Raw genomic sequence first — 24,584 nt, 5'->3', positions numbered from 1 at the left:
TCTAAGATACACTTCAGTGCATCTGGAGGGGTGGTTTTGATCAGAAACTGTGCATGAATGGGCTGCTAGAATCCAATCTCCTTTGCGGCCCAGGTCACCTTTGAGGGGGAGGCAGCACCGTGGGAGCGTGCTCGAGGTCGTGGGGAGGAAGGCGGGCTTGTCCTTGTGAGACTCCGCAGCCAGGCGCAGGGAAACGCAGCCCAAATGCTTGCCTTCTTCATTGTAATTTCTAAGCAACCCTCACGTAGAACGATGACAGGATCAGAATTGTAAAAATGGAGACATACTTTTGTTCTCATTATTCCATTGACAAGTTTTTGTTCCTTCTGATCAACAGTCATGCTCTTTGCTCGGTGAACATCTGCCCCAAGTGAACCAGCTGTGCAGATAAGAGCAGACGGACCCGGAGGGCTCTCCGTTCACCCAGGTCTCGGCACCTGGAGCCTTGCTGGTTTCTAGGCAGATAGATCTGTCTTCCGACAAGACCTCGGACTGATTCAGTCCTGCCCTGTGGGTGGCATGGAAGGAAGGCCACGTGAGCTGGAACATTTGGAAAGGGACCCAGTCTTTTTTCTTTTTTTTAGCGAATCCTCACCCGGAGATATTTTTTCCATTTAATTTTTTTTTTTTTTTTTAGAAAGAATGGGAGGGGGAGAGAGACATATCCATGTGGGAGAGACATTGATTGGTTGCCTCCTGCACAATCCTGAGAACCTAAAACTGAGGTACTTGCTCTTGACCGGGAATCGAACCCACAACCCTTTGGTCTGCAGACCAACGCTCTAACCACCGAGCCAAACCTGCCAGGGCAGGGAGTCAGTCTTAGCAGTTCTGACAGTCATGGGAAGTCGTCTTTCTTATTTAGATCTTTAGTGAAATCTAATGAATCTAATGAAATGAAATGGGGCTGCTTCCATTTTGCTAGTTAGTAGGCCCTCGAGAAGGTAGAAATTTTGGAAACAAATTAAAAAGGTGTAAGAATTTTATTAAGTGATCTATCCAAAATGCCTTGCCTTTTGAGTTTTTTATACATGTCTTGTGTGTAGCTTTAGGGTAAACGACTTCTTTTCTGATTTGACAGTGAAGCATTTTAAATGGTTATCTCTGAAAGGTTGACTCATGCAGAGACGTAAATAGCAGTGAGCATTTCCTACTTCAAAGCATCTCTGCTATTCTGAAGTGCTAGTGGGTAAAATAATTTTCAGAATGACCCCGAGAGAGACCCTGACTGTACACGTGTTTGTGCGTGTGCTGGGATTGGGAAACTGGCTTGCAATTCCTGGTTCTGCCACCAGGAGCGCAGTGGCGCACTGTCACCGATGGGAGGTAACATCTGGACCTGTCCTGTCACCGGATATGAGAAACTGCATCAAGCTAGGAAACAGGATAAATGCATAAAGGCGAAGAGTGTGTTTCACACAGGGAAACCATCTCGGACTGAAAGCAATGAAACTGGCTTCCCCAGAGAAGTGTCCTCATCCGTTACGTCCTCTTTATAGTCAATGATGCTCACAGACAACACCAGTGTTTCCTGCCCTTAGACATTAGGCAGCTGTTGCCTATGGTTTTATTTAATTTAGACTTTTTTTAAGTAGTGAAGTTGTTTATAACGTACTATATTCTCATGGATGGTGTTAACTTTGTACTTTAGGATATTGAAAAAGCCTACGAAATTGTCTGTCGAGAAGGATCTGACGCTAACCCGGATTTTGGCGAGCTGGTGGTGGTCCCTTTGTACCCAAGAGAGAAATGTGCGCTGTTCAAGCCAAACGATGAGATGGAGAAACGGTGCCAAGTTTACCAGAGGAGGGTGGTGCTGACCACCAGCTCCGGAGAGTCCTTGATCTGGAGCAATTCGGTCCGATTTGTGATTGACGTGGGTGTGGAAAGAAGAAAGGTAACTGTTACCAAACGGCTGATCACTGCCGAGAACCACTGTCTTGACCAGAGAGTGAGGGTGACTGTGCAGCCTGGGGGTCCCTGTGTGTGCTCGTGTGTGCAGAGTTCCTGCAGCCAGAAACGGAGTCCTGAGGTCTGCCCTCGTGAGCATGACCGTAGTCCGGAGGCACAGTAAGCTGACTGGGGCGGCACGGGAGAAGTCGGAGGGAAGGCACACTATTGAGGCGTAAGGTAGAGGGTCTTCGGTGGTTTTTCTGTAGCAAACGGACTCCTGAACACTCCTGTACTGCTCAGTGTTTCCGGTAAACCCTTTATCAAAGTAATGAGCGTTTCCCTCAGGTAATGTACTAGGGATGAGTTTCAAGCACACTGACCTTCATTTTAGCAGAATTTGGCTTTATAACTGATGTGATAAAGCTCCATCCTACCTTTTTAAAGAATATATTATCTTTTACAGCTACCTTTAAAGAAAAAAATTAGGAAAAATGGAATAGGATCTCTCACTTTCAAAGACCTGAACTTAAGCCATGGCGTTTCCAGACTGGAGAGAACACGCCCAAGTACTGATCTGTTCACCATGATCAGATGCCGGGTAGCCCCGTCCTTCCAGACCACAGGCCTCCTGAGCGTCCTTGTCTCACTGGCACAGAGCAGTCCCAGCCATGAACCAGGACGGTTCCCCTGGGACAGCGGGGTGCACCTTACTGGATCAGTCCCCATCGGGAGCCCAGGGTTTTACTCCCCCTTCCACCCCCGTGAGAAATGAGTAGGTGCCGTCCGCTCTCACGCTGACGCGACGGAAGAGGTCAGCACGCGGTGAGCGTGAGCAGTCTCAGTAGGACCTGGCGACTCGCGTGGCCAACACTAGCATCTCAGCAGATGACCGAGGTCCCGCATTTGCTGAAGCTACAGCAAAAGCAGACAACCTTTAAATCCACCATCCAAGAAACTAGTAAACACCGTGCAGAGAACGACCCTGCAGCAGAGCATGTCGCGGAGTGAACCGATGCTAAAGGTGCTGTCCTTCCCCTTAAAGGTGTACAACCCTCGCATAAGGGCGAGCTCACTGGTCAGGCAACCCATCAGCCAGAGCCAAGCGGAGGCGCGCAAGCAGATTCTCGGCTCATCCTCCTCAGGTAGCACCACGGGCATGAAACCCGACTGATGTGAATTCCTGTCCACAGGCAGCACAGAGACATTAAACCATTTCCCTCGATTTCTTCCAGGAAAACTTTTCTGTCTGTACTCTGAAGAATTTGCCTCCAAAGACATGCAGCCGCTGAAGCCGGCAGAAATGCAGGAAGCCAACCTAACCAGCATGGTGCTGTTTATGAAGCGGGTCGACATCGCCGGCTTGGGCCACTGCGACTTCATGAACAGACCAGGTAGCGCGGGCCTGCGTGCTGGCAGGGTGTGGGCGGGGGCCTGGCTCTGCGCTCGCGGGGCGAGCGTGCGGGGGGCTCGGTTTGCACCAGAGCACGTTCCCCACTGGGGCGGGCGTTCTCTGCAGTTACGAAGAAAGCCTGGGGGTGTCTGCTGGGACACTGTCTGCCACTGGACACTGGAGGGCAGGGCAGGAGGGACGGGAGTGTGGAGGCAGAGGCTGGAATCAACAGAGTGGAGGTGGGTTCATGGTGGGAACACTTCCCCCTGAGTCAGACCGTCCCCTGGGAACACCCACTAGCAGTCACTCTTTGGTAACGAAGTTGACTCTGGGCATCTTGTTCACGATTCAGCAGACGTCTGGTCAGTAGGGGAGAAGAAAAGCAGGATTTGTGGTGTCAAGACGGGGCAGAGCAAACAGCAGCCATCACAGTGCAAAGCCCTGTCCCTCGGTGGTCACCCTCCGTGAGGCTCCGAGCCGATCACGGGGCAGAGGCTTAGGGTGAGGATTTATCTGTCTCCTAACAGGGCACGTGCCACTAGTTTCTGCTGTGCTTGTGGACTCTAACGAGGGGCTGATCTGACTCATTGTTTTGGGAGGAAAAGAACAGATGATACAGCAGCTGCCTCAGTTCAGCTTAGAGAGGAAATGCATGGACCCACCCAGCGGCCTCCAGGGCTCGTGAACCACGGGGAACTGACTCGGCATAACCAGGCTGCTGCCTAGTAACTGAGTATTTTTCCTTCCCTGGTGCTGACTGACCCCGTCATGAGTGACGGTGCCTGTTGATCGGGTCAGGAAGCTCAGGACCAGCTGACCACTTGGTGGGGGGGGCCTCGGAGGTCTTCTACCCGGGTAGGCAGGGCACCTAGACAGATCTGGAGACAGACTAGCTGAAACGGACAAGACTATACCAGATGCCATCTTCGTACTTGGACTTGGGACTCGCTTTGGTGGTGGCCAGACCACTGGCTTTGAAATGACCCATGGAGAGTGAACCCGAACACACACTGGCCAGACATGACAGGCCCGACGGGACAGAGGCCTCGAGGAAATGGAACAGAGCGTGGAGACGGAGTCCAGTCGGGCTGCAGAGAGGGGTTCAAGACCCTGCAGTGACGGGGAGGTGCTGACCCGAGGGCTGTGGGTCAGTGAGTCCGGTGCTAGGAATCCTGCTCCCCACACCCACAGCCTGGAGTGTGCTGAGCCGCTGGGTCCCCTCGGAGTTAGTGTCACCATCTGCAGTGAGAACGCAGGGAAGTGGACATGGCCTTGCATTCCCTGTGGCCCTCGAGCGGCCTGGCTGCAGACCCCCAGTGTGCAGCAGGGGCGTGTGGCTGGTCGCCCCCTCAGCCCCGAGGGGTCAGCAGATGTGTAGCTGCCCTGGCAGGAGGCCCCAGTCCAGGCCTCTAGCGAATGAAGGTTACGCCATTATCTGTCTAAAGGCCACGCGTTTGTGCTCTGTTCAGATGTGGGGGAGGGAGTGGAAAAGAGGCACAAACATGCCTACGCAACAGGAGCCAGTGCGAGGACCTTGAAAACAAAACAGTAGTTTTCCGGAACGTGAAGCAGAATCGGGAGGTTTGAAAAGGCGCAGGTGGGGCAGCTCTGGCCCATGAGGCTCCTCGTGGGCCCAGCGACCAGGTGACTTTTGGGGCCAGGGAGCGGGAGGGTGAAAGGGAACGCTGTTCAAAGTGACGCCGGGGAGAGGTGGCATCGGGCATCCTCGCCAGGCCGAGACAGGGGTCCGCCCCTGTTCAGGGGCCACCCCGGAAAGCACAGGGCTCCTGTCTGGCCCTCGCTCACCAGCCAGCGGCTCTGCAGCCTCTGGGAGCCTCAGGTCGTCTCCATCTGAGCGTGAGCAGAATCGGTCGCTCGTTCACAGCGCTGACATGACCTAGTTAGCACACTAGGCCCTTCGAAAGTGACTGCAGACGTAAAGACGGCCGTCGTCACCTGCGGAACCCCCACCTGAGCCCCGACAGGAGGCTGGAGGGCTGAGCTGAGGGGTGTCCCACAAAGGGCAGCTCTCACGGGGCGAGAAGCAGGCCGGTCCCCGCGCTGGGAGTCAGGTCCCCTCTGAGAGGCGGCGATCGCTGACATGGTGCTGCGACACCTGTGTGGCAGCCCACTCGTCAGGACAGACACTGCCGGAGACCGGCCTGGCCTCCCGTCCTCACTTTACAGCCGAGGAAGCAGACTGGCCAGCCCGTGGCCTTGGCACGTCACCAGCTTTCCCTCCTCTGTAACCTGAGGGTAGTGCCTGCCGTTGCTCAGGGTTATTAAGAGGTTCGGATGAGGTCATTACGCGCAGGGCTGCCGTACCAGCGGGGCAGGAGTTAGGCAACTGCCGGGTTCCGCGACATGTCCTTGTGAAACTCAGACTTCAGGAAGCTCTTCCTTCCTGTCCTTTCCAGAGCCCAACTAACCCAATCCTCCAGTCCCAGGTCAGTCCCAAGTCACTCAGTCTGTGCCGTCAAGCCAGCGCCACCTCGCTTCACTGCCGCCTCTGGGCTCCTCACTTCAGTGCACACGGTGCCCAAGTCCCAGTGCTGCAACCCAGCGGGTCCAGCACCCCTTCCTCCTCTCGCCCCTTTGCTCTGCAGCTCGGTCTCCGCGTGTGTGTCCCCACCACACAGCAAGAGCCGCGTGCCTGCTACGGCTGTGTTCCCCCCTGCGGCCAGCCGTCCCTCCCTTTCCTAAGGCCCAGTGGCACTTTGGGTACATGCGTCCTCCCTTAGGAACTGACTACGTCTTGGTGGAGACACTCTTCCGTGTGCTCGTGCCGGCAAGACGGCTCAAAGCACCGCAGAGCGGAGTCGCGGGCAGGAGACGATGTCGCAGGAGCCCCGGCCGAGAGGGGCCGTGCCCGGGAACCTGGAAACCGCCGCGCAGCCCTGGCGCTTGTGCCTCGTCTCTGCGTCTCGCTCTCTCCCGCCCAGCGCGAGCAGGTGTCCCCATGAGGGACGGAAACCACCCGCTTCCTGCCATCTCGCATCTAAAATTTTGGCCTTTATTTAAAAACCTGAAACATGCGATTCGAGGGAGCTGGTTCTGGGAATGACAGCATCCGCCCGGGCCGGGCCGGGCCTTCCTCTGGCAGCTGGGCTCGTCCCTGTTGCAGATGAGCGGCCTGTTCTGCGGGTGCCATGGGAGGAAAACATCCAGTCTGGAGCTGGGCATTGGCATCCGTGTGACGAGAGAAATACTGAACAATGGCTCCCGTTCGTCGAGTGACAGTAGCGGGGGAGGTGCTGACCGTGCCGTGAGCTTTCCTACAGGAAGTCGCCATGTCGGCCATGACACGCAGGGAGACGGTCAGCGCGTGTTGAGTGGCCTCGGCAATGGAGCAGCCTGACCCCGCGTTGCTGTGAAGAGGCCTCAGTAAATCCTTACCCTGCACTCGTGAGCAGCCTCCACCTGGGTGGCGCACAGCACTGAAAAAGGGCCCGTTAACCCCCCTGCGTTTTAGCTAAGACGGCTGCCTGGGCCACGGCGGGGCGATGTCTGGGAATGCAGACCAGCAGTGATGAGTCCTTCCCCGGCGATCATCAGCTGCGTCCGAGTGTCATAAACCCCGAAGCCTCCTCTTTCTGGTGTTGGGACCGGGAGCAGGACCGTGGAGGCCCCTCTGTCAGGAATGCTCTGTGCAGCCAGCTCAACACCAGGGCACAAAAACGAGGAGGGGCAGGGCCCTCTGGGGACAAGCCGGCTGGCAAGGGGACGACTGCCAACGCTGTCTCCCGCCCAGTGCAGCAGCCCTGCCGGTCTCTAGAACTCGCTTTCTAAACTCTTTCAGTAATTAAGTGTGTGCTCCTGAGCCCTCCTGCCGTCCCATCGAGGAGCCGATTTCTGTCGCTGCCGCTTGACCTCGGGCAGGTCAGCTGTTGCCTTCATTTCATGGCTGAGGGGGCACTCGGACTTCCATTTCCAAATGGCCAGTCGCCATCCGGGACTGTGGCTTCTCAAGGTCCCACTTGGCTCGGGTCACCAGAGAGGAGCCAGGAGTCTCGGGGCCCCGGGCCAGCACCCGGCAGACCAGGGTCAGAACCAGGGCGGTGTCGCAGGAGGCCCTGCGCGCCTCAGCACGAGGGGGGCTCGGCGAGATGATCACGGGGCAGCGGACGGTCTCTGCTCCCAGCGGGGGCGAAGCCGAGCTTCAGGGCCCCAGCCAGTGCCGGTTCTTGCAGACTGGCTGGGGTTGGTTCTGCAGCCCCCTTGGCCCTGGCACTTCGGTTCCCAGGGTCCGTCGTGGCAGCCGTGGGACAGGGCTGAGGGGATGTGGCCGCGTCAGAGCCCCTCCCCCGCAGCAGGGCTCCCCGGGGCTTTCTGTGTCCCGACAGGAAGGGCGCAACTTGATCGAACCTGAGTTGGTGACTGGAGCTCAAGCTGCACAGTTTGCTGGAATTTTGACAAATAGCTTAGTGGTCAAAGTTTGGACGAAATTCAGAACCTTCCGCCATTTGTGACCGAACTCCCAGATGCGGTCCGGTGGCTGCTGCTCCGGAATCGGGCGCGCCTGCCACCAGCACAAGCTGGCACTGAGGTCTGAGCCATCCTGGAGCTCCTGGAACCCTTGTTTCCTGGGTGGGGAGACCCAGCGTTATCCGTGTGGCTCTCTCCGCTGTGCGGCCTCGAGCGGCGCCACGCAGCAGCTGAAAACCCTCACGTACTGTGACCTGATTCTGCAAGGCCAAGGAGACCACCCTTCTTGAATAAATGGATTTTCTCTTTTTAGTGGAGATGATAAACACCGCACCGTCACCCAACTTACATACACTTAAGAGAATGGATTTTGTTCGTGGAGATTAAGCATGTATAATAAACACCATACCATGATCAATATCATATAAACTAAAAGAGAAATAAAGAGGTGAAGAAAATCAGCCTTCTGTCCCAATTTGCATGAGCAAATAACTCTTTTTAACTTCTATTTCTACTGTTCCTGCTGTCCGAGGGAGTGCGGGGTCAGCTTCCACAGGCTGACTTTATCAAGTCCCCGCCTTCCCTGCCTCGTCGTTTTCATTATTTGCTAGACCTGTGCTTTCACCGCGCTTGACAGTGGATGTCCGGATTCCTGTAAATATTCCTGAGCCTTGTCCTGGGACGCGGTCCTTCTGGGTCCTGGTTTTAGGAGTCGGGCGCTGGAGCCGTGTGCAGTGGGGGTTCCTCTGGGGCCCTGGGAATCATGAGCCTGTCCGGTCCGGATCCTGCGTGAGCACCGGGCACTGACCCTCTGGTCCTCTGGATGGCTGCCTGGCCTGCGGTGGTTTCTTACATGTGCCCGACAGTGGAGGGGACTCCCGTAGATCTCCCAAGTCCTCTCTGTACAGCTCTCCTCAGGCACCCCAACCTGAAAGCTCTGGCCACCCTGGTCTCCCCGGACCTGCAGCACCATCTTCACAGCTCAGGGAGTCTGCAGGCTCCATCAGGGCCCCCCTCCCTGCACCACAGCCCTGAAACGTGCAAGGCAGTAAGCTGGGCAACCCCACACCTCACCTCCCTCAGTGTCCCCCTCAGGAGTCAGCCCTCCATCGCGTGTTCTTTGTCTTGCAAACTGTCGATCCATATACTTGTCTTCATTATGGGAGGGCAAATTCAGTGCCTGTTACTCCGTCTTGGTTGTATGAGGCTTTCTGGTTATTTTTCCTTCCTAGCCCCAGAAAGTCTGATGCAGGCTTTGGAAGACTTAGACTACCTGGCAGCGCTGGACAATGACGGGAATCTGTCCGAGTTTGGGATCATCATGTCGGAGTTTCCTCTGGACCCACAGCTCTCAAAGTCTATCTTGGCGTCCTGTGAATTTGACTGTGTAGATGAAATGCTAACCATCGCTGCCATGGTAACAGGTATTCCTTAGTCTTCTTTTGTTCTGTGAATCTGCACCAGCTAGAGATTTAGATGAGATGTTTGAAATGATAATACTTGAATAGATGAAAAAGGTAGAAAATTATAACAATTATCTTAATATGTAAAATCTAAATCATACCCAGTGAATTTCTTAATCTGGTACGTGAAAGCATACCAGGTTTGCTTTCGCTGAAGTAGTTAAGGCAGATCAAGAAAGATTTGAAGAAAATGTGTCACTAGACATGTTCTTCCCCAAATGATGATGTGGGTGTGGTTTTACTTCCTACACCTTTGCTCGTCTCGGTTGGCAAGTTCTAACGTGTGCGTTAACCGGCAGGCAGACCAGGGGCTGAGCGGCACGAGAACTTGCATTCTAGTCCGGCCCTGCGTCTGACCTCGGAGCATCTCGCCCCCAATCCCCTTAACACGAGCTGGTATCACAAGCAGACCTAAGCAAAGCAGGCAGGAGAAAACCCAGGACAAGTCCCCCCGAGTCCCTTTGAGGTCTAAGTAAGTAGGGTAATGTAAGTGTTCAGAGGAAGGCAGACTACTGCTCTCCAAGCCCCGGGCTGTGCTAACGGTGTTGCCATTGCTGCTGTCCCTGTAACCTTTTCATCTTCAAGCTCCTAACTGCTTTTCGCATCTGCCACATGGAACTGAGGAAGCTGCCTTGACTTGCTGGAAGACATTTTTACATCCTGAAGGCGATCACTTTACCCTCATCAACATTTACAAGGCCTACCAAGACACAGCTCTGAATTCTGCCAGTGAGCGTAAGTGAATGCTTGAGATCTCAGAGGCCGCCTGCGGAAGTCCCCCTTTCCTGCCCCCATAAGCCAGTCTCCACCCTTTCTCTCTAGCCCGTGGTCATTGCAGTGGTGAGTGAGGCCAGTTTCTGCTGAGCAGCAGAAACTCCCATCTGCTCCCAAAGCTCTGGCGGGCTGCAGGCAGGGCTGCGGGCTGCAGGGGCAGGGTTGTGGGCTGCAGGCAGGGCTGCGGGCTGCAGGGGCAGGGCCGCGGGCTGCAGGCAGGGCCGCGGGCTGCAGGTAGGGCCGCGGGCTGCAGGGACAGGGACAGGGCTGCAGGCAGGGCCACGGGCTGCAGGGACAGGGCCGCGGGCTGCAGGGGCAGGGACAGGGCTGCAGGTAGGGCCGCGGGCTGCAGGGACAGGGACAGGGCTGCAGGCAGGGCCGCGGGCTGCAGGGGCAGGGCTGCGGGCTGCAGGGGCAGGGCTGCGGGCTGCAGGGACAGGGACAGGGCTGCAGGTAGGGCCGCGGGCTGCAGGGACAGGGACAGGGCTGCAGGTAGGGCCGCGGGCTGCAGGGACAGGGACAGGGCTGCAGGCAGGGCCGCGGGCTGCAGGGGCAGGGCTGCGGGCTGCAGGCAGGGCTGTGGGCTGCAGGGGCAGGGCTGTGGGCTGCAGGCAGGGCTGTGGGCTGCAGGGGCAGGGCTGTGGGCTGCAGGGGCAGGACTGTGGGCTGCAGGCAGGGCTGTGGGCTGCAGGGGCAGGGTTGTGGGCTGCAGGCAGGGCTGCGGGCTGCAGGGGCAGGGCTGTGGGCTGCAGGGGCAGGGTTGTGGGCTGCAGGCAGGGCTGTGGGCTGCAGGCGGGCCTGGACTTGGAACCTGCCGTTCGGCTCGGCCACTGCTCAGACAGGGTACAGGGACAGACCTGCACAGCCCCTGCCCTCGGGTCTGGGGAGAAGAAAAGGAACTGCCACCTCCAGGTGCCCGCTGGGTCACAGCTATGCTTCGTGCTTTCCCTACACGGCATGTCCGCTGCTGGACGAGAATGGGGAACATGCAGAACCCCACCGAACCCCACCAGCCTTGCTCCAGGTAACAGTGGAGAGCAGGCTGGTGTGCTGCGGGCAGCCGCAGAGAATCAGACGAGCTTGGCGGAGGGAGGGGCGGAGGGGCGGGGAGTCCAGAAGAGTAGAAGGGAGTCTGTGGAAGCGGCTGAGGCAGACGTCCTGGGAGTGTCTGGGTGTTCTCAGTGACAAGGGCTAGGACCTCCACTGTGCAGTGCTGTGCTGGGCATGAAAGACAAGGGACCCGCGGGGGCAGAGGGCTAGGCAGTGTGGCGGAGGCCGAGGCCCAGGCAGCTGGCGAGGTCACTGGTTTTCCACGGCCTCTTTTACCTCCTTTGCTCCAACAGGTGGCGTGAAGAATATGTGAAATGGAAAGATAGGAGCAGTTTGACTGGCAGTAGAGTCTACAGAGCAGGGAGTTCATTTCTCAAAGCCAAGAAACGTCAGTGAGGCAGGAGTGCCAGGGATCTGGCAGCGTCTTTGAGAGCCAGCAGGATGGGGGCCGAGGACAGGCTCTCGTTGCTCCGAGCGGGCCTGTGCGGACAGGACGGGGTCAACGGGTCCTCTGCTGCCGTGCCAAGGCTGCATGCATTGCAGGTCAGGGCGAGCTCTGGCCCACCTTAAGTATAGGTGGCAAGAAAGAGTAACTTCAGACCGACACAGGTGACTGAATTTCAGGATAAAACTTGCAGTGAGGGTAGCTTAGCTGCAGTATACTTCCCAAATCAACCTGGAAGTCATCTCCTTCTTAACCAAGCGTGTGAGAGGGTTCCCTGGCCACAGCACTTCCCCCGCCAGCTCTCCCGTCGTCTGACGGCTGGTGACGCACGCACCCTTGCTGTGCACGAGACGCAGTGCCGCCTGTAAGACCATCTCCTCTGCCCTGTGAGCCACAGCTAAGGGCCACAGGGTTGCAGTCGGTGCTGGGGGCATGTCGCTGCCAGTTCGTGGGGTCGTGGAGCCCCGCGGAGCCCCCAGCCAGTGCAGGCTCTCCCTGGCAGTGCCTCGTCCAGGCTGCCTCCCCACACTCACTCGTGTGACCTCCTCCTTAGGACAGGGGAGCCTTTCCGATACGACATGATTTCTAAATTCCATTCTCCTTTCCCTCCTAGTCTGTGTTGAAAAATGGTGTCATGATTACTTCCTCAACTGGGCCGCCCTCAGGATGGCAGAAGTCATCCGAGCCGAACTCCTAGAAATTATTAAGCGCATCGAGCTTCCCTATGCAGAACCCGCTTTTGGCTCCAGGGAAAACACTCTGAACATCAAGAAAGCTCTGCTGTCTGGCTACTTCATGCAGGTGAGAACGGACAGGGCCACCTCCCCGTGGTCCTTGCCAGACCTCACGTTCAGGACACGCTGCTGGTGTTCAAAGTAAAACAAAACCCTGAAGCTATTCAAGACTTAGTGTGTCACATACTTCCCCTCGGGAAGAAGGGCCAGGTCAGATGCTGACTGTATCCAGAAGGGCGCCCCATCTTTCAGGGCCGAGGGCGAGGTGAAACACTGGCTGGCTGAACTCATGGCCCGCCTCTCCCCGGCCTGCGAGTTGGTTCACCTCAGCCGGTGCTGGCCCGCCCGGCACACACGGGCCTCCCGCCCGGCACACACGGGGCCTCGCGCCCGGCACACACGGGCCCGCCCGGCACACGGCGCCTCGCGCACACACGGCCGCCGCCGCACACACGGGCCCCCCCGCCCCACACACGGGCGCCGCCGGCAACACAGGGGCCTCGGCCCGGCACACACGGGCCCCGCGCCCGGCACACACACGACTGCCCGCCCGGCACACACAGGGCCCGCCGCACACACGTGCGCACACACGGGGCCTCGCGCCCGGCACACACGGGCCCGCCCGCCCGGCACACACGGGGCCTCGCGCCTCCCGCCCGGCACACACGGGGCCGCCCGCCCGGCACACACGGGGCCGCCCGCCCGGCACACACGGGCCCGCCCGCCCGGCACACACGGGGCCTCGCGCCCGGCACACACGGGGCCTCGCGCCTCCCACCCGGCACACACGGGGCCTCACACCTCCCGCCCGGCACACACGGGGCCTCGCGCCCGGCACACACGGGGCCTTACGCACGCCCGGCACACACGGGGCCTCGCGCCTCCCACCCGGCACACACGGGGCCTCACACCTCCCGCACGGCACACACGGGGCCTCGCGCCCGGCACACACGGGGCCATACGCACGCCCGGCACACACGGGGCCCGCCCGCCCGGCACACACGGGGCCTCGCGCCCGGCACACACGGGGCCCCCCCGCCCGGCACACACGGGGCCTCGCGCCCGGCACACACGGGGCCATACGCACGCCCGGCACACACGGGGCCCCCCACCCGGCACACACGGGGCCCCCCCGCCCGGCACGCACAGGCCTCCCGCCCGGCACAGGCACAGGCCTGCGCGTCCCTCCTCGTCGGCGGCCCCCGTGCAGGAAACACCGCAGGCTCCCCGTCTGCACGGGAGGCGGGCGCGGACATCACAGGGCTCCCGGGGCTAACCGAGCAGAAACGCGAGGGGCTCACTGGGCATGAGCACCGGGTCCACTGTGAGGTTTACTTCACGACCTGGCGTCACCACTGCAGCTGCCTCACACGGCTCCACTTAGGAAACAGCGTCACTGCCTCGAGGTTTCCAGTGGGACCAGTTTGTCTCACCTCGACATCTGGAAGTAGGGAACATGGGTGGTAGCTGTGGTCCTGACCGTCTGAATGAAACCCTTTGGAATTTTTTAAACAAGCACATTTGGGTACTGATCTCCATAGTAACACAAAAGCTTCCCTGAACACTCTGCCTTCAGATTGCTCGGGACGTGGACGGGTCAGGGAACTACCTGATGCTGACACACCGGCAGGTGGCGCAGCTGCACCCGCTGTCCACTTACTCCATCAGCAAGAAGACGCCGGAGTGGGTCCTGTTCCACAAGTTCAGCATCTCCGAGAACAACTACATCAGGATCACCTCCGAAACCTCGCCCGAGCTGTACGTCTCCTGGGGCAGAGAGGGTTTCTGCTGACATCGTTATGTTCAGTTACAAGAAGCTTATACTGGTAGCAGTCTAAAGACAGGTCCCCCTGGGTGGTTATCTAAGAAATGTTCCTGCTTCTGAGGTTACAGCAAGAAGGGACTACACTACAGAAACATGCCACAAAGCCTGCCTGCAGGAACGAAAGCCAGAGGAGTGGCAGGTGCTGCAGACCGAGGAGTGAGCTCAGCCGTCTCTCGACAGATGAGCCACTGAGACTGCGCTGGTGGGGAGGGGGCCGGGGGCGGGGTGAGGCTGAAGACGGCAGGTACAGAGCGGAGGGCTTATGGCCACGGAGAGTTTGTGTCCGGCCGAGCAGTGCTGACAGTTCTGAGAAGGGTGACATCTTCTCCCTACACTTCTGAGGGCCACTCTGGCTGCAGAGTCCATTCTGAAGGTACTTGCACTATTTGGGCAGAATGGCTCTCCAGGCAGGCCCCAGAGAAAACGAGAGCTGTCTGGCTTCGCAGCTGGGTGTGGAGTTGGTTAGGAAGAGAAAGAGGCAGATACCCTCTTCTTACCCGCCCAGAGTTCTCCCAAGCGTGGGACCTGACCCTTTGTGTACGTGGTGGGTCTGAGGGGAAGGACAGTGTCCCCGGTGGTCAGAGTGACAGCCATCACATCCGCCATGTGGCATAACACTAGAGAAGCAGCTGATCTTAGAAGTGAGCTGGGTTGGGTCCCTAGAACCCCAGCGGGTGCCCGTCCTCCAGAGGGGCTGAGATGCAAGGAGTCAAGTTAAATGCCAGTCGCACTGGATTCTGCAGGGTGGGAGGTGCGCAGGCGTGTCTGGTAGCTCACACCACAAAACTACTTTGTTTTAAACAGGTTTATGCAGCTGGCGCCACAGTACTACTTCAGTAACCTGCCTCCCAGCGAAAGCAAGGATATTCTACAGCAAGTGGCGGGCCACCTGTCACCTGTCTCGACGGTGACAAGGGAACAGACGATGGGCGAGAAGTGCCCTGAGGCTGCTGAGCAGAGGTGCGCTCTGCAGTGACGCGCCCGAGCCGCCCAGGGCGTCCGGTAGACACTGGCCCGCCCGCTGGCGGCCCGCGGGGCAGCGACTCCACGGGAAGGAGGCTCTCGGACCCCACGCAGGAGAATCTTGAAATATGACACTTTGTATATTATTTAAAAATAAAAAATAGAAGTTTTTATTGAGTTCTTTAAATTACTACTCCACATTTTTCTTCTTATTTGGAAGGTTTTTAATCAACCATTCATAATTTGACCAAAACTTTTTAAAAGATATTTTGTAAACGTGTCACAGACACGGGCAACAGAACCCTACTTTTTGTAGAGGACCGAAAGCTAAATAAAGTCGAGTTTTTCAGTAAAACTCCACTGGGTTTTCTGGTGATTTTACCAAAACAAGCACAGCACTGTCCACGGGAAGCGGGCTAGACAGACAGGTGTTCTTTCAGGTCGTCCATGATGTCACTCATCCTGTCGCAGGGAACCAGCATCACCGTGCGCAAGGGCTTCATTGGGACGTCGTCAAAGGACCAGCTGCCGCCCAGACACATGCCGCTCTCCTCCTGCACCGAGTAGCTGAACCTCAGGAGCGCCCTCTAGAGCACAGACAACGAGAGGTACTCAGACTCCCTAAGAGCACAAGGCGCTCACTGACGGCCAAGGATGCTCTGTTCCCTTCAGAGCCGCGACAGGAGCAGAACACAGCAGCTCGAGGGGAGCACACGCAGTTACGGATGCGCACCAGGGTCCCCCTTGGTCAGGGGCACGGGCGGAGTGTCCCGGGGTACGAGGCGAACAGGCACGTGGGTGATACTCCTGCTACCCGTGCATGCACCGTTTACAATTCAAAAACCACTCATGTCCTGATCTTGGGGCAGACACGCCTGACGTGGGACAGTCAGCGAGGAGTCCAGCTCCAGTCTCCCCGCCTCCTCGCATAAAGCTGCCCTGTGAGGAGCCGAGTCTGCATCCAGAACGTGCTCCAGCACCCGCGCACGGTCCCCCGCGTGGCCTACCTGACGAGCTGAGGCGTAATTTTAGTAATTTAATTTTCACTATTTACTTCCTGGAAAAAACCTGTAGTGCTCACAGTCTTTAGTGGAAGCCTTCAGAGACAAGTGGTGTCATCCCTTCGGAAAATGTTCCTCCTCAGAGATGTACTTCCGAGAGGGCAACATGAGGACTATTCGCGGGTACCTGGCTGTCTGTCGAGGCACCAGCTACCCCTACAGGTAGAAAGTGCTGGGAACCCCCCTACGAATGACACCCAGGACGAGGGGCACAGCAGCACGTGAGCAGAGGGGGAGCAGGGCCCCCAGCGGGCTGTGACTCCCCCCCACCCTCACCGCCAGCAGTGGGTGGCAGAGCCGAGATGGCCGCCAGGGACCTACGCGCCAGGCCCGGGACCTACGTGCCAGGCCAGGGACCTACGTGCCAGGCCAGGGACCTACGTGCCAGGCCCGTGCCAGCTGTGGCAGCTGGGGGTGCGGAGAGAGCAGTGCCCACACGCAGTGCCCACACTCAGCCGACTCCGACACAGCATGGAGACCAATAAACGCTGCTTAGTATTGTCAACAAAACCCTCATATACCGTGGAACCTCGGTTCTCGAACTTAATTTGTTCCAGAAGGCTGTTGAAGTGATTTATTTAAAAACTAAATCAGCAGCAACAAAAACACAAAAATACTCCCAGCACAATTCCTTGAGACGTGAAAAGGCGACGTTTAGCAGTAAAATGAGTCAGAGTCGCACACGCTCTCCTCCGTCTGCCGTGAGACGTGTGACTGGGCGTATCACCATGAAGTTTTGTTCGACAACTGAGACGTTTTCCCTTGAACAACTTGGTGGAGAACCGAACTGTTCAAGCTGGGGGACGTTCGAGAACAGAGGCTCCCCTGAACAAAAGGGGAGCAGGCAGCCTCACCTCATGGAAGAACTCCTCCTCTGCGTTGGCAAACACGAGCTCCTCTTTCCTTTGGCTGCTCTGCTTCTTTCTGGAATCGCTTCTCCCTGCTTCCACAAACGTCTTGCTAATCAGAAGGTAGAAGCAGCACTTCCCACACGGCCTGTCCGCCCTGTGTGCCTCCGCCAGCTCTTTCCTGCAAGGCGCACACACAGGTTTGCTGCTGGGCCGGGCGAAATCGGCCTCCCACCAACCAGCGCACAGGGCCCACCAGGAGGCCTCGCAGTGGTTTGACTGTGAGACGGGCTCAGCGGGCAGACACTAGACCTGAACGCTGCTAAAGCAATGAGTTTTCGTTTTGCCGTCTGTTGCACTCTCGACTGATTGCGGCAGTACTTTTTATGACAAGTAGCACGATGAATCTCTCAGATTAGACTCTGAGTTGTGGATATATAGCAACTAACAGATGAGTCTCAAATCCACTCAGTATCACTGCTCTGTCCACAAGTTAAAAATACTAAGAATCTGGATGTTTAAAAATTTTTTTTTCCTTTACTGAACACAGCAAACACTGACCTGAAACACACAAAGGCACGTGGTCACTCCCAGTGCCACGGGAGCACGTGACTGCTCGCCGCCAATCACTGGAGTCCAGGGCTGACTTCCCACATACTGGGGAGAAGGCGTGGCCAGGCAGACACCCTAAATGCTCTCACAGCTGGTGCAACAGTGATGCTGCCTTCATTTCTCCCTTTCTGGGAAGTACCCAGAACCCTGTGCCTCTGGCTAAACAAAAACGTCCACTCCAGCTTTCTGCTTTGTTTATTCCTCACCCGCGGATACTCTTCCATTTATCATCACACAGAGTGGAAGGGAGAGGGAGAGAGAGAAAAACATCAATGTGACAGAGCCACATTGACTGGCTGCCTCCTGCATGAGCCGACTAAGCAGGGGACAAACCACAACCGAGGTACGTGCCCTTGACCAGAATTGAACCTGCGACTCATTGGTCTGCGGGCTGATGCTCTAACCGCTGAGCCAAACTGGCCAGGGCCACTTCAACTTTCTTTACTAAAGGTCAGCAGAAGGCCCAGCCAGTGTGGCTCAGTGGTTGGGGGTCAACCCATGCACTAGGAGGTCACTGGTTCAATTCCCAATCAGGGCACATGCCCAGGTTGTGGGCCCGATCCCCAGTAGGGGGCATGCAGGAGGCGGCCAAATGATGTTCTCTCTCATCGATGTTTCTCTCTCTTCCTCTCTCTAAAATCAATAAAGAGAAAAAAATTTATGAAATATATAAATAAGGATTAGGAGAAGGCAGATCACCCTCCTGTGAAACCAAACAAACATGAGCTCCAGGTGATCTGGGAAAAAGACAACACAAGCCCTGGCTGGTCTGGCTCAGTGGTTAGTGTGTCAGCCTATGGACCAAAGGGTCTCGGGTTCGGTTCCCAGTCAAGGGCACAGGTACCTGGGTTGCAGGTTTGATCCCTGGCCCCAGATGGGCTCATACAGGAGGCAACCAATAATCTCCCTCCCTCCCTTTCATCTAAAAACTGATCGAAAAATATCCTTGGGTGAGGACTAATAACAACAAAAAGACAACACAAAACCAAACCACTGTGGCATCAGAAGAACAGTATGAGCAGCAGCCGGGGGGGAGGGGAAGTAACAGGAAAGCAAAGGACCCGTAAAGGTTTGGAAAACCCAAAGGTTTCCGGACTGCAGCTGCAGCCACCAGGGAGACCGCGGTGCCAGTGCCAAGGCCGAGAAACAGCTGGCAGGGGGGAGCACCTGTCCACGCTGTCGTTCTCCCCTCGTTCAACACACAGGTGACACCGACTCTCAGTTTTTACACTTCAAATGTTTTTGTAAACGAGACTGCACTTAAAATCAAAACGGCAAACCCTGAGAAGCCAGAAATGTGGTATCATGATGATGGTTTCATCAGTCATGAAACATCCCAATTTAGAAATTTCACTGTTTTTGTTATTGTTGTAATTACTCAGTATTTTTCATGTTACAGAAATCTACCTGAGAAGGTGGAGATCTAGTCAACGAGTGAAGCATCTACATGAAACTCATCTATTCCTATACACTTCAACACTGGCAGAGCAGTCTCGTAAGTAAAGCCCCTGCAGAGCTGCACGAAGCACACGCGTGTGCGTCACAAGACCCCCAGCACGCCACACTGCTGCGTGAGCCAAGGGCAGGGCTCCTACGACACAGGCTACCGGAGCACGTTCCTGAGTCCACCCGGCAGCCCCGAGGCGTTCCGTCTTACTGGAGCTGCCGGTGCATGGGCAGAGCGATCTGCGGAGGGACGTTGATGAATCTTTCGCTCAGGAGGAAGCCCACAGGCTTGGTGGTGTCGTTCAGGAGCTTGTCCAACTGCTCCACCGTGCTCTTGTCACAGTTCTTCTCACAGCTGCTTAACACCAGCTCTTTAATTTGCTCAACACACTGGGCACCCTGGAAGCAAAGAGAAGGCTCCTTGTTACAGCCCCGACGTACGGGAGAAAGTGGAGAGTGGGAGCTAGTACTTCCTACCTCACAGGTGGGGCAGCTCCTGCCACAGCCTCTAAAACCTCCCGTCTTCCGTGGTGACTACGTCAGTATCTCCCCAGTGACTGCCCGGTTCTAACTCCCATCCCAGGACACGGAGGGTCACAGCGACAGGCACACAGGAAGAGCAGTTCCAGTCCATCTCAGAAACGGACGGAAGGAGCTGAAGTGCATTTCAAACTTCAAGGGGAGCCTGCATCTTACTTGAGGGTAAGCAGCTGGCCTCACAGTTCACTGGGACTCATCAGGGAGGAATAAAAAGCAGAGCACGGAGATAGGAACGATGTCAGAAGCACCCTCCAGCAGGAGGCACGCGCCCGTCACAGCAGCTGCAGGGACCACGCAGCGCCAGCCCCGCCGCCAGGCGAGGATTCTCTACACCGGCACACGACTGACTGGGTGCACGTCAGTCAAAACAAAACAATACAAAGCACCTCGTTTGGAAAAGGGTCACGTGCCCTCATCACTGCTGTCCCCACCAGATACGAAGCCACTTCATCACGCGTTAAACAAAGCGGTCTGGCCTAAGGAGTGACCATGGAGCTGTGACCCAGGAAACCAACCTTCCTTTCAGTTAAATGGAGAAGACTTATGAAACCAAAAATCTCATCTTCGTCCACATCGTCATCGCTGTCTTCTGAAACATTCGTTTGCTAATTTAAAAAGAAAAACAGTTTTAATTTTTATTTGGTTAGAAAGAAATGTAATACAAGCCTTGACGTTTAGGCCTCATTAATCTTTTCAGACACAAACTGCTTTACCATCCTCACCCAGAAAAGCATCAGGGACTCAGCTGTGTGGCCTTGTTCATATCCCTGGACCTCCCTTGATTCTGGGCGTCTTTTTACATTCTGCACAATCTCCTCCTGCCCTGAATGTACTTATACCAGGTTCTTATGACATTTTCTTTACTAGATTCTCAACCTATTACACACCCAGGACAGCGAATGCCTCATGAAATAAACCATGTTAGTCTGTCTTTGAAATGACTTGGCTGGAGCCAGCTCTAGCCTGTCTGTCCTGTGGGTCCACAACACGGTCCCACCTCAACCCACATGCCTCCAGAGCACGGGCCAGCCCCGACGCCTGTGAAGATGAACAACCCGAGTGCCACTTAGTCACAGGCAGAAAAGAGGGCGAGAAAGTCCAGGGAGAAGACCAAGGGCCTGTCTGCTCATGAGAGAGAGGAAAGAAGTGCATAGCACCCCTATGTCCACCGGTCTGGTCCTCCAGGATCAACACCAGACCAAGCCCTGCAGCGTGGGGGACCCCCAGCCACTGCAGCAAAACCAGGGCAGCTCGACAGGCAGAAGGCAGCAGGACAAAGGGGAAGCTCAGTGTCAAGCACTAACAAGTCCCCAATGGTCACGTGGCTCACAAGCAAGTAGCATCACTCGGAACTGCTCACCGTTCCTGGTCAACACGGGCCTGCCTCTCCATGGGGTGGGGGTCAGTCACGTCACGTCTCATGCTCACCCACAACCACTGCCTCCCCTCCTACTGGACTGTCTCCGGCCCACTCCCCGGCCGCCCCTGCCTCTCCCGAGCCTCTCCTTAGTACCTAAGCACCCGAGCAGTGCCTCACCCGACCTCACCCCAGCCTGGAGCCTCCCAGCCCACCGCGCACACGCACTCCCCACGGCCCTGCCTTTCCCCTCCACAGCCTCGGGGCGCCTTCTGCAGAGCCCAAACCCAGCCCCAAGGCGCTCCTAGGGACAGGAAGCCATCACTTGGGAGTCATCCCTAATGACTTTTCCCTCCCCCTCAGACCCAATCACTCCCTAAGCCCATCATATTTCATCTCCCAAATACCTTCTGAATCAGCCCACTGCCCTCCCTATCCATTGCCACTACCCGGATCCCTGCATTAAATAATCCTGCATGACTGGAACAGCCTTCTGATTTGATCGCTATAAACCAGGAGAAACCTTCCAGGATCATGAACCAATCAGGATGAACGCAACTGCCCTCCTTACCTTAATCACACTCCCGATATGGTTCTGCTGAATTAAGAGGTCTGTTAGTTCTGCAGTGTTCACAGGAGCCTTTAGGAAGAGCTAAGAGAAAAAAAAAATCATCTTAAAATCAACACGTGATATCTAACAAAACTTCTAATTTCCATATTCAAATAAAAATAAAATTTCAATGGTATATAACCAGGAAGATGACTCAAAAATGCAATCCTAAGAGGAAACCAAAAGCCCAGGAGAATCAAAGGAACTAAAGGCACTGAAATTTAAGAGGAGTCAGTCAGTGGTGATACAGGAGGTGTGGGGGAGGGGAGGACAAACCTTAGGCCAAAGAACCGGGGGACTAGGACACCGGGGGCCGGGAAGGGCAGGAACGAAGCTGAGCACTGGGCAAAGGAAGAAGTCGAGGCACCAGGTGGTGCAGTGACGTGGCTCCAACAGGAGCGCACGTCACCAGCAGATGGAGTGGAAAGTACTGCAGGACTCAGAACACTCAGACAAGTTCATCGGAGGAAGGGGCTGGGAGCAGAGGCACAACCAGGGGAGTCAGCTCTGGGAATGAAGAGAAGCCCTTCCTTCCAGGCAAGCGGGAAAGGACAGGAAAGGAAATTCTACAACAGAAAGGATGAAGCTTAACAGAACTTGTGTTGAGTGACCTGGATTTTCTTAAAAGAGCAAATTCATGTGCGAGGTATAAAAAACACTACCTGCTGCAATAATTTCTTAATTCCGTCATAATCGTTGTCGGAGATGGAATAAGCTTCAAATTCAATATTCACTTCCTGCAAATAACACACAAGACAGGTCATCATACAGAACTTTCTAAGATACTTCAGGCATTATTTTCCGTTGCAGATTTTTTCTTTTTCCTCTGTCTCCATTCCTGTTAGCTCTGTCTCTATATACGGAACATGCCAGGAAAAGGAAAAAAGAAATTACATAAAGAACTGTAATTGTCTAGTCTTCAAAAATGGGCAAACAGTGCTGATGCTGCGTCCTCAGATTATAAAGCATCTTCATACCTTCTCCTCCCTGGACGCACAAACCTGGGAAGAATAAAACTCAGAGTGGCCGAGTTTCAACGCTGGCAAAGTCTCCTCTGGGGACGTCATGGCAGCCACAGAGGAGATTCTCACCTGACTGCAATACGGGTGAGCAAAGAACAAAACCACTTCGAAGGTCTCTGCATTGCCTAGACCTTGACTCAGGCAGCAGATCTGAGGCTACGCTTCACTCACTTGGCAAATATGCACTCACTGGTACCACCGTGTACCGGGCACTATGCCAGGCACTCAGATGAAAAGGCGAGCAGATGGCCCTGGCCTGTATGCACAGTGGTTAGAGTGTGGGCCCTCGCACCGAAGGGTCTTGAGTTCGATTCCAGTCAAGGGCACATGCCTGGGTTGCAGGTTCAATCCCCAGCCACAGTCAGGATTGTGTGGGAGGCAATCAATCAGTAAAGAAGTGATTTGTAAGGGAAAGCTGTTCGCTGGAAGATGTATCATAGGCCCACGCCAGACGCAGCCCTCATCCCGCATCCCTGCTTCTCTGTATACCCCACTCCACGTTCATTCTGCCTTTGTTTCCCATCACTCTGTTTTGTTTCTTCTGATCCAGCCATATCACGTCTTTCCGTGCCTGACCCATGAGGACTTTGGATTTTTTTACAAACAAAATGGGAAGCCATCAGAGTTTCTGAGCAGGGGAGTGAGAACAGACCTACATTTTAAAAAGATCACCCTTGCCCTGGCCGGTTTCGCTCAGCGGTTAGAGCGTCAGCCCACAGACCAGAGTCCTGGGTTCAATTCCGGTCAAGGGCACGTACCTGGGTTGCGGTTCAGCCCTGGATAAGGGTCGTGCAGGAGGCAACCAGTCGATGTGTCTCTCTGACATTGATGTTTCTCTCTCTCTGTCTGAAAATAAATGGAAAAATATCCTCGGGTGAGGATTTAAAAAGAAAAAAAAAAAAGCAGAAAGACTAGAAAGATCTCGCTGGCTGCGGGCTGAGTACAAGGGCTGGGGAGTAAGAATGGAAAAGGAGACGCCCGTTCAAGGTAACTCCCGGGTCCGGGAGAGAGATGAGGGCAGCCTGGACGTGGGTCCAGACCCCGAAGTGGAACTGCCTGGAGGTACTGATGACCTGGATGTGGGATGAGGAAATGGAAGGAGCTTAATCTAACTTCCAGGTTTGGGGTTTGAGCACCTGCTGAGCCTGGAGGCCATCTACAGAAGCGGCAACGAGTAGGAGCAGGAAGTACAAATGCAGCTTTCGGGGTGTTAGGGGTGAGGTGCCCGCCGGACAGTCCGGGGCTATGGCCCCCCGAGTCCTATCTATTCAGTCAGCAGCATTCAGAGCCCCCGAGGCCAGGCGCTGTGGCGGGCGAGGGGCGGGGAACCTGAGCGAGGAAGGGCTCCTGGCGGCACCGAGCCGGGCTTCCAGAACCGGGGCGGGCCGCGGGGGGCGGGGGCGGCTGCGGGGCGTGGGGTGCGCACAGGGGAGACCTGCGGGCCTGGGGGCCGGATACGGATCGGAAGCTTCCGCCTGAGAACTACTTACAGAAAGTCACTGAGAAACACGGGTCGTGCCGGGTTCTCCTGGGGGCGGGATTTGGACCGGGCCGGGCTCTAACTTTTGGAACTAACCTCTGCGGCTGCGCAGTGGAACAGGCCGCAGCGCAGCCCGAGGCTCGGCCTTGTACCGTCCGCAGTTCCTGCCTGCAGACCCTGGGGTACCGCGAAGTCGCCACTCCGAGCACCTCACCTTCCCACGGCTGCTTGCCAGACACACACCAAACCGGTGTGGCGTGCGCGGCTCACCTGGTCGACGACCTCGTCGTCGTCGTCGTCCTCCTCGGCACTGTCTTCATCGTCTTCGTCCTGGTCCTCCACTTCTTCGTCCTCTTCTTCTTCCTGGCGCGGGGCCGGGGCGTCCACGGGCCGCGGAGCCCCACTGCCCACGGCGCGCCGCTTGGACCTGGACGCCATGCTGCCGCCCTCACTGCGCCTGCGCCACTTCCGCTCGCCCCGCCCCTCAGGACCGACCCACACAAGCCGCGGGGGTGAGAGACCACCTACACCCTCCGCACTGAGTCGGCGACAACCCCAGTGCCCCTGCTGATTCCACGGCCGTGACTCCTCTGAGTCGACTCCAGTTCCGAGTACTATCTGGGCCTTTTCTTCCTCCCTCCACGAC

The 24,584-nt window shown here is 56.3% G+C and overlaps 2 protein-coding genes across 2 annotated transcripts in view; one reads left to right on the top strand and one right to left on the bottom strand.

Moving 5' to 3' along the window:
- DHX32 (DEAH-box helicase 32 (putative)) overlaps positions 1-15,155 on the top strand; it is a 34,195-nt gene extending 19,040 nt beyond the window's left edge. Inside the window, exons 4-11 of the mRNA XM_036265552.1 lie at positions 1,652-1,897; positions 2,936-3,035; positions 3,126-3,284; positions 8,941-9,132; positions 9,757-9,906; positions 12,054-12,241; positions 13,751-13,932; positions 14,804-15,155. Of these exons, the coding sequence (XP_036121445.1) occupies positions 1,652-1,897; positions 2,936-3,035; positions 3,126-3,284; positions 8,941-9,132; positions 9,757-9,906; positions 12,054-12,241; positions 13,751-13,932; positions 14,804-14,975 (1,389 nt within the window). The 3' untranslated portion in view covers positions 14,976-15,155. The remainder of the gene's footprint in view (positions 1-1,651; positions 1,898-2,935; positions 3,036-3,125; positions 3,285-8,940; positions 9,133-9,756; positions 9,907-12,053; positions 12,242-13,750; positions 13,933-14,803) is intronic.
- On the bottom strand, positions 15,134-24,391 carry LOC118632436 (BRCA2 and CDKN1A interacting protein). Its single transcript, XM_036265553.1, has 7 exons — positions 24,209-24,391; positions 22,099-22,173; positions 21,398-21,478; positions 19,985-20,074; positions 19,141-19,328; positions 16,878-17,052; positions 15,134-15,549 (listed from the first exon to the last, which is right to left on the bottom strand). Exons 1-7 carry the CDS (start codon positions 24,374-24,376, stop codon positions 15,379-15,381), a joined length of 948 nt encoding a protein of 315 aa, XP_036121446.1. The 5' UTR covers positions 24,377-24,391; the 3' UTR covers positions 15,134-15,378.
- Between the last annotated feature and the right edge of the window lie 193 nt (positions 24,392-24,584).

The sequence above is a fragment of the Molossus molossus genome, unplaced genomic scaffold (assembly GCF_014108415.1).
Source record: "Molossus molossus isolate mMolMol1 unplaced genomic scaffold, mMolMol1.p scaffold_m16_p_17, whole genome shotgun sequence".
NCBI lineage: Eukaryota > Metazoa > Chordata > Mammalia > Chiroptera > Molossidae > Molossus > Molossus molossus.
This window is presented reverse-complemented; position numbering and strand designations above follow the sequence as displayed.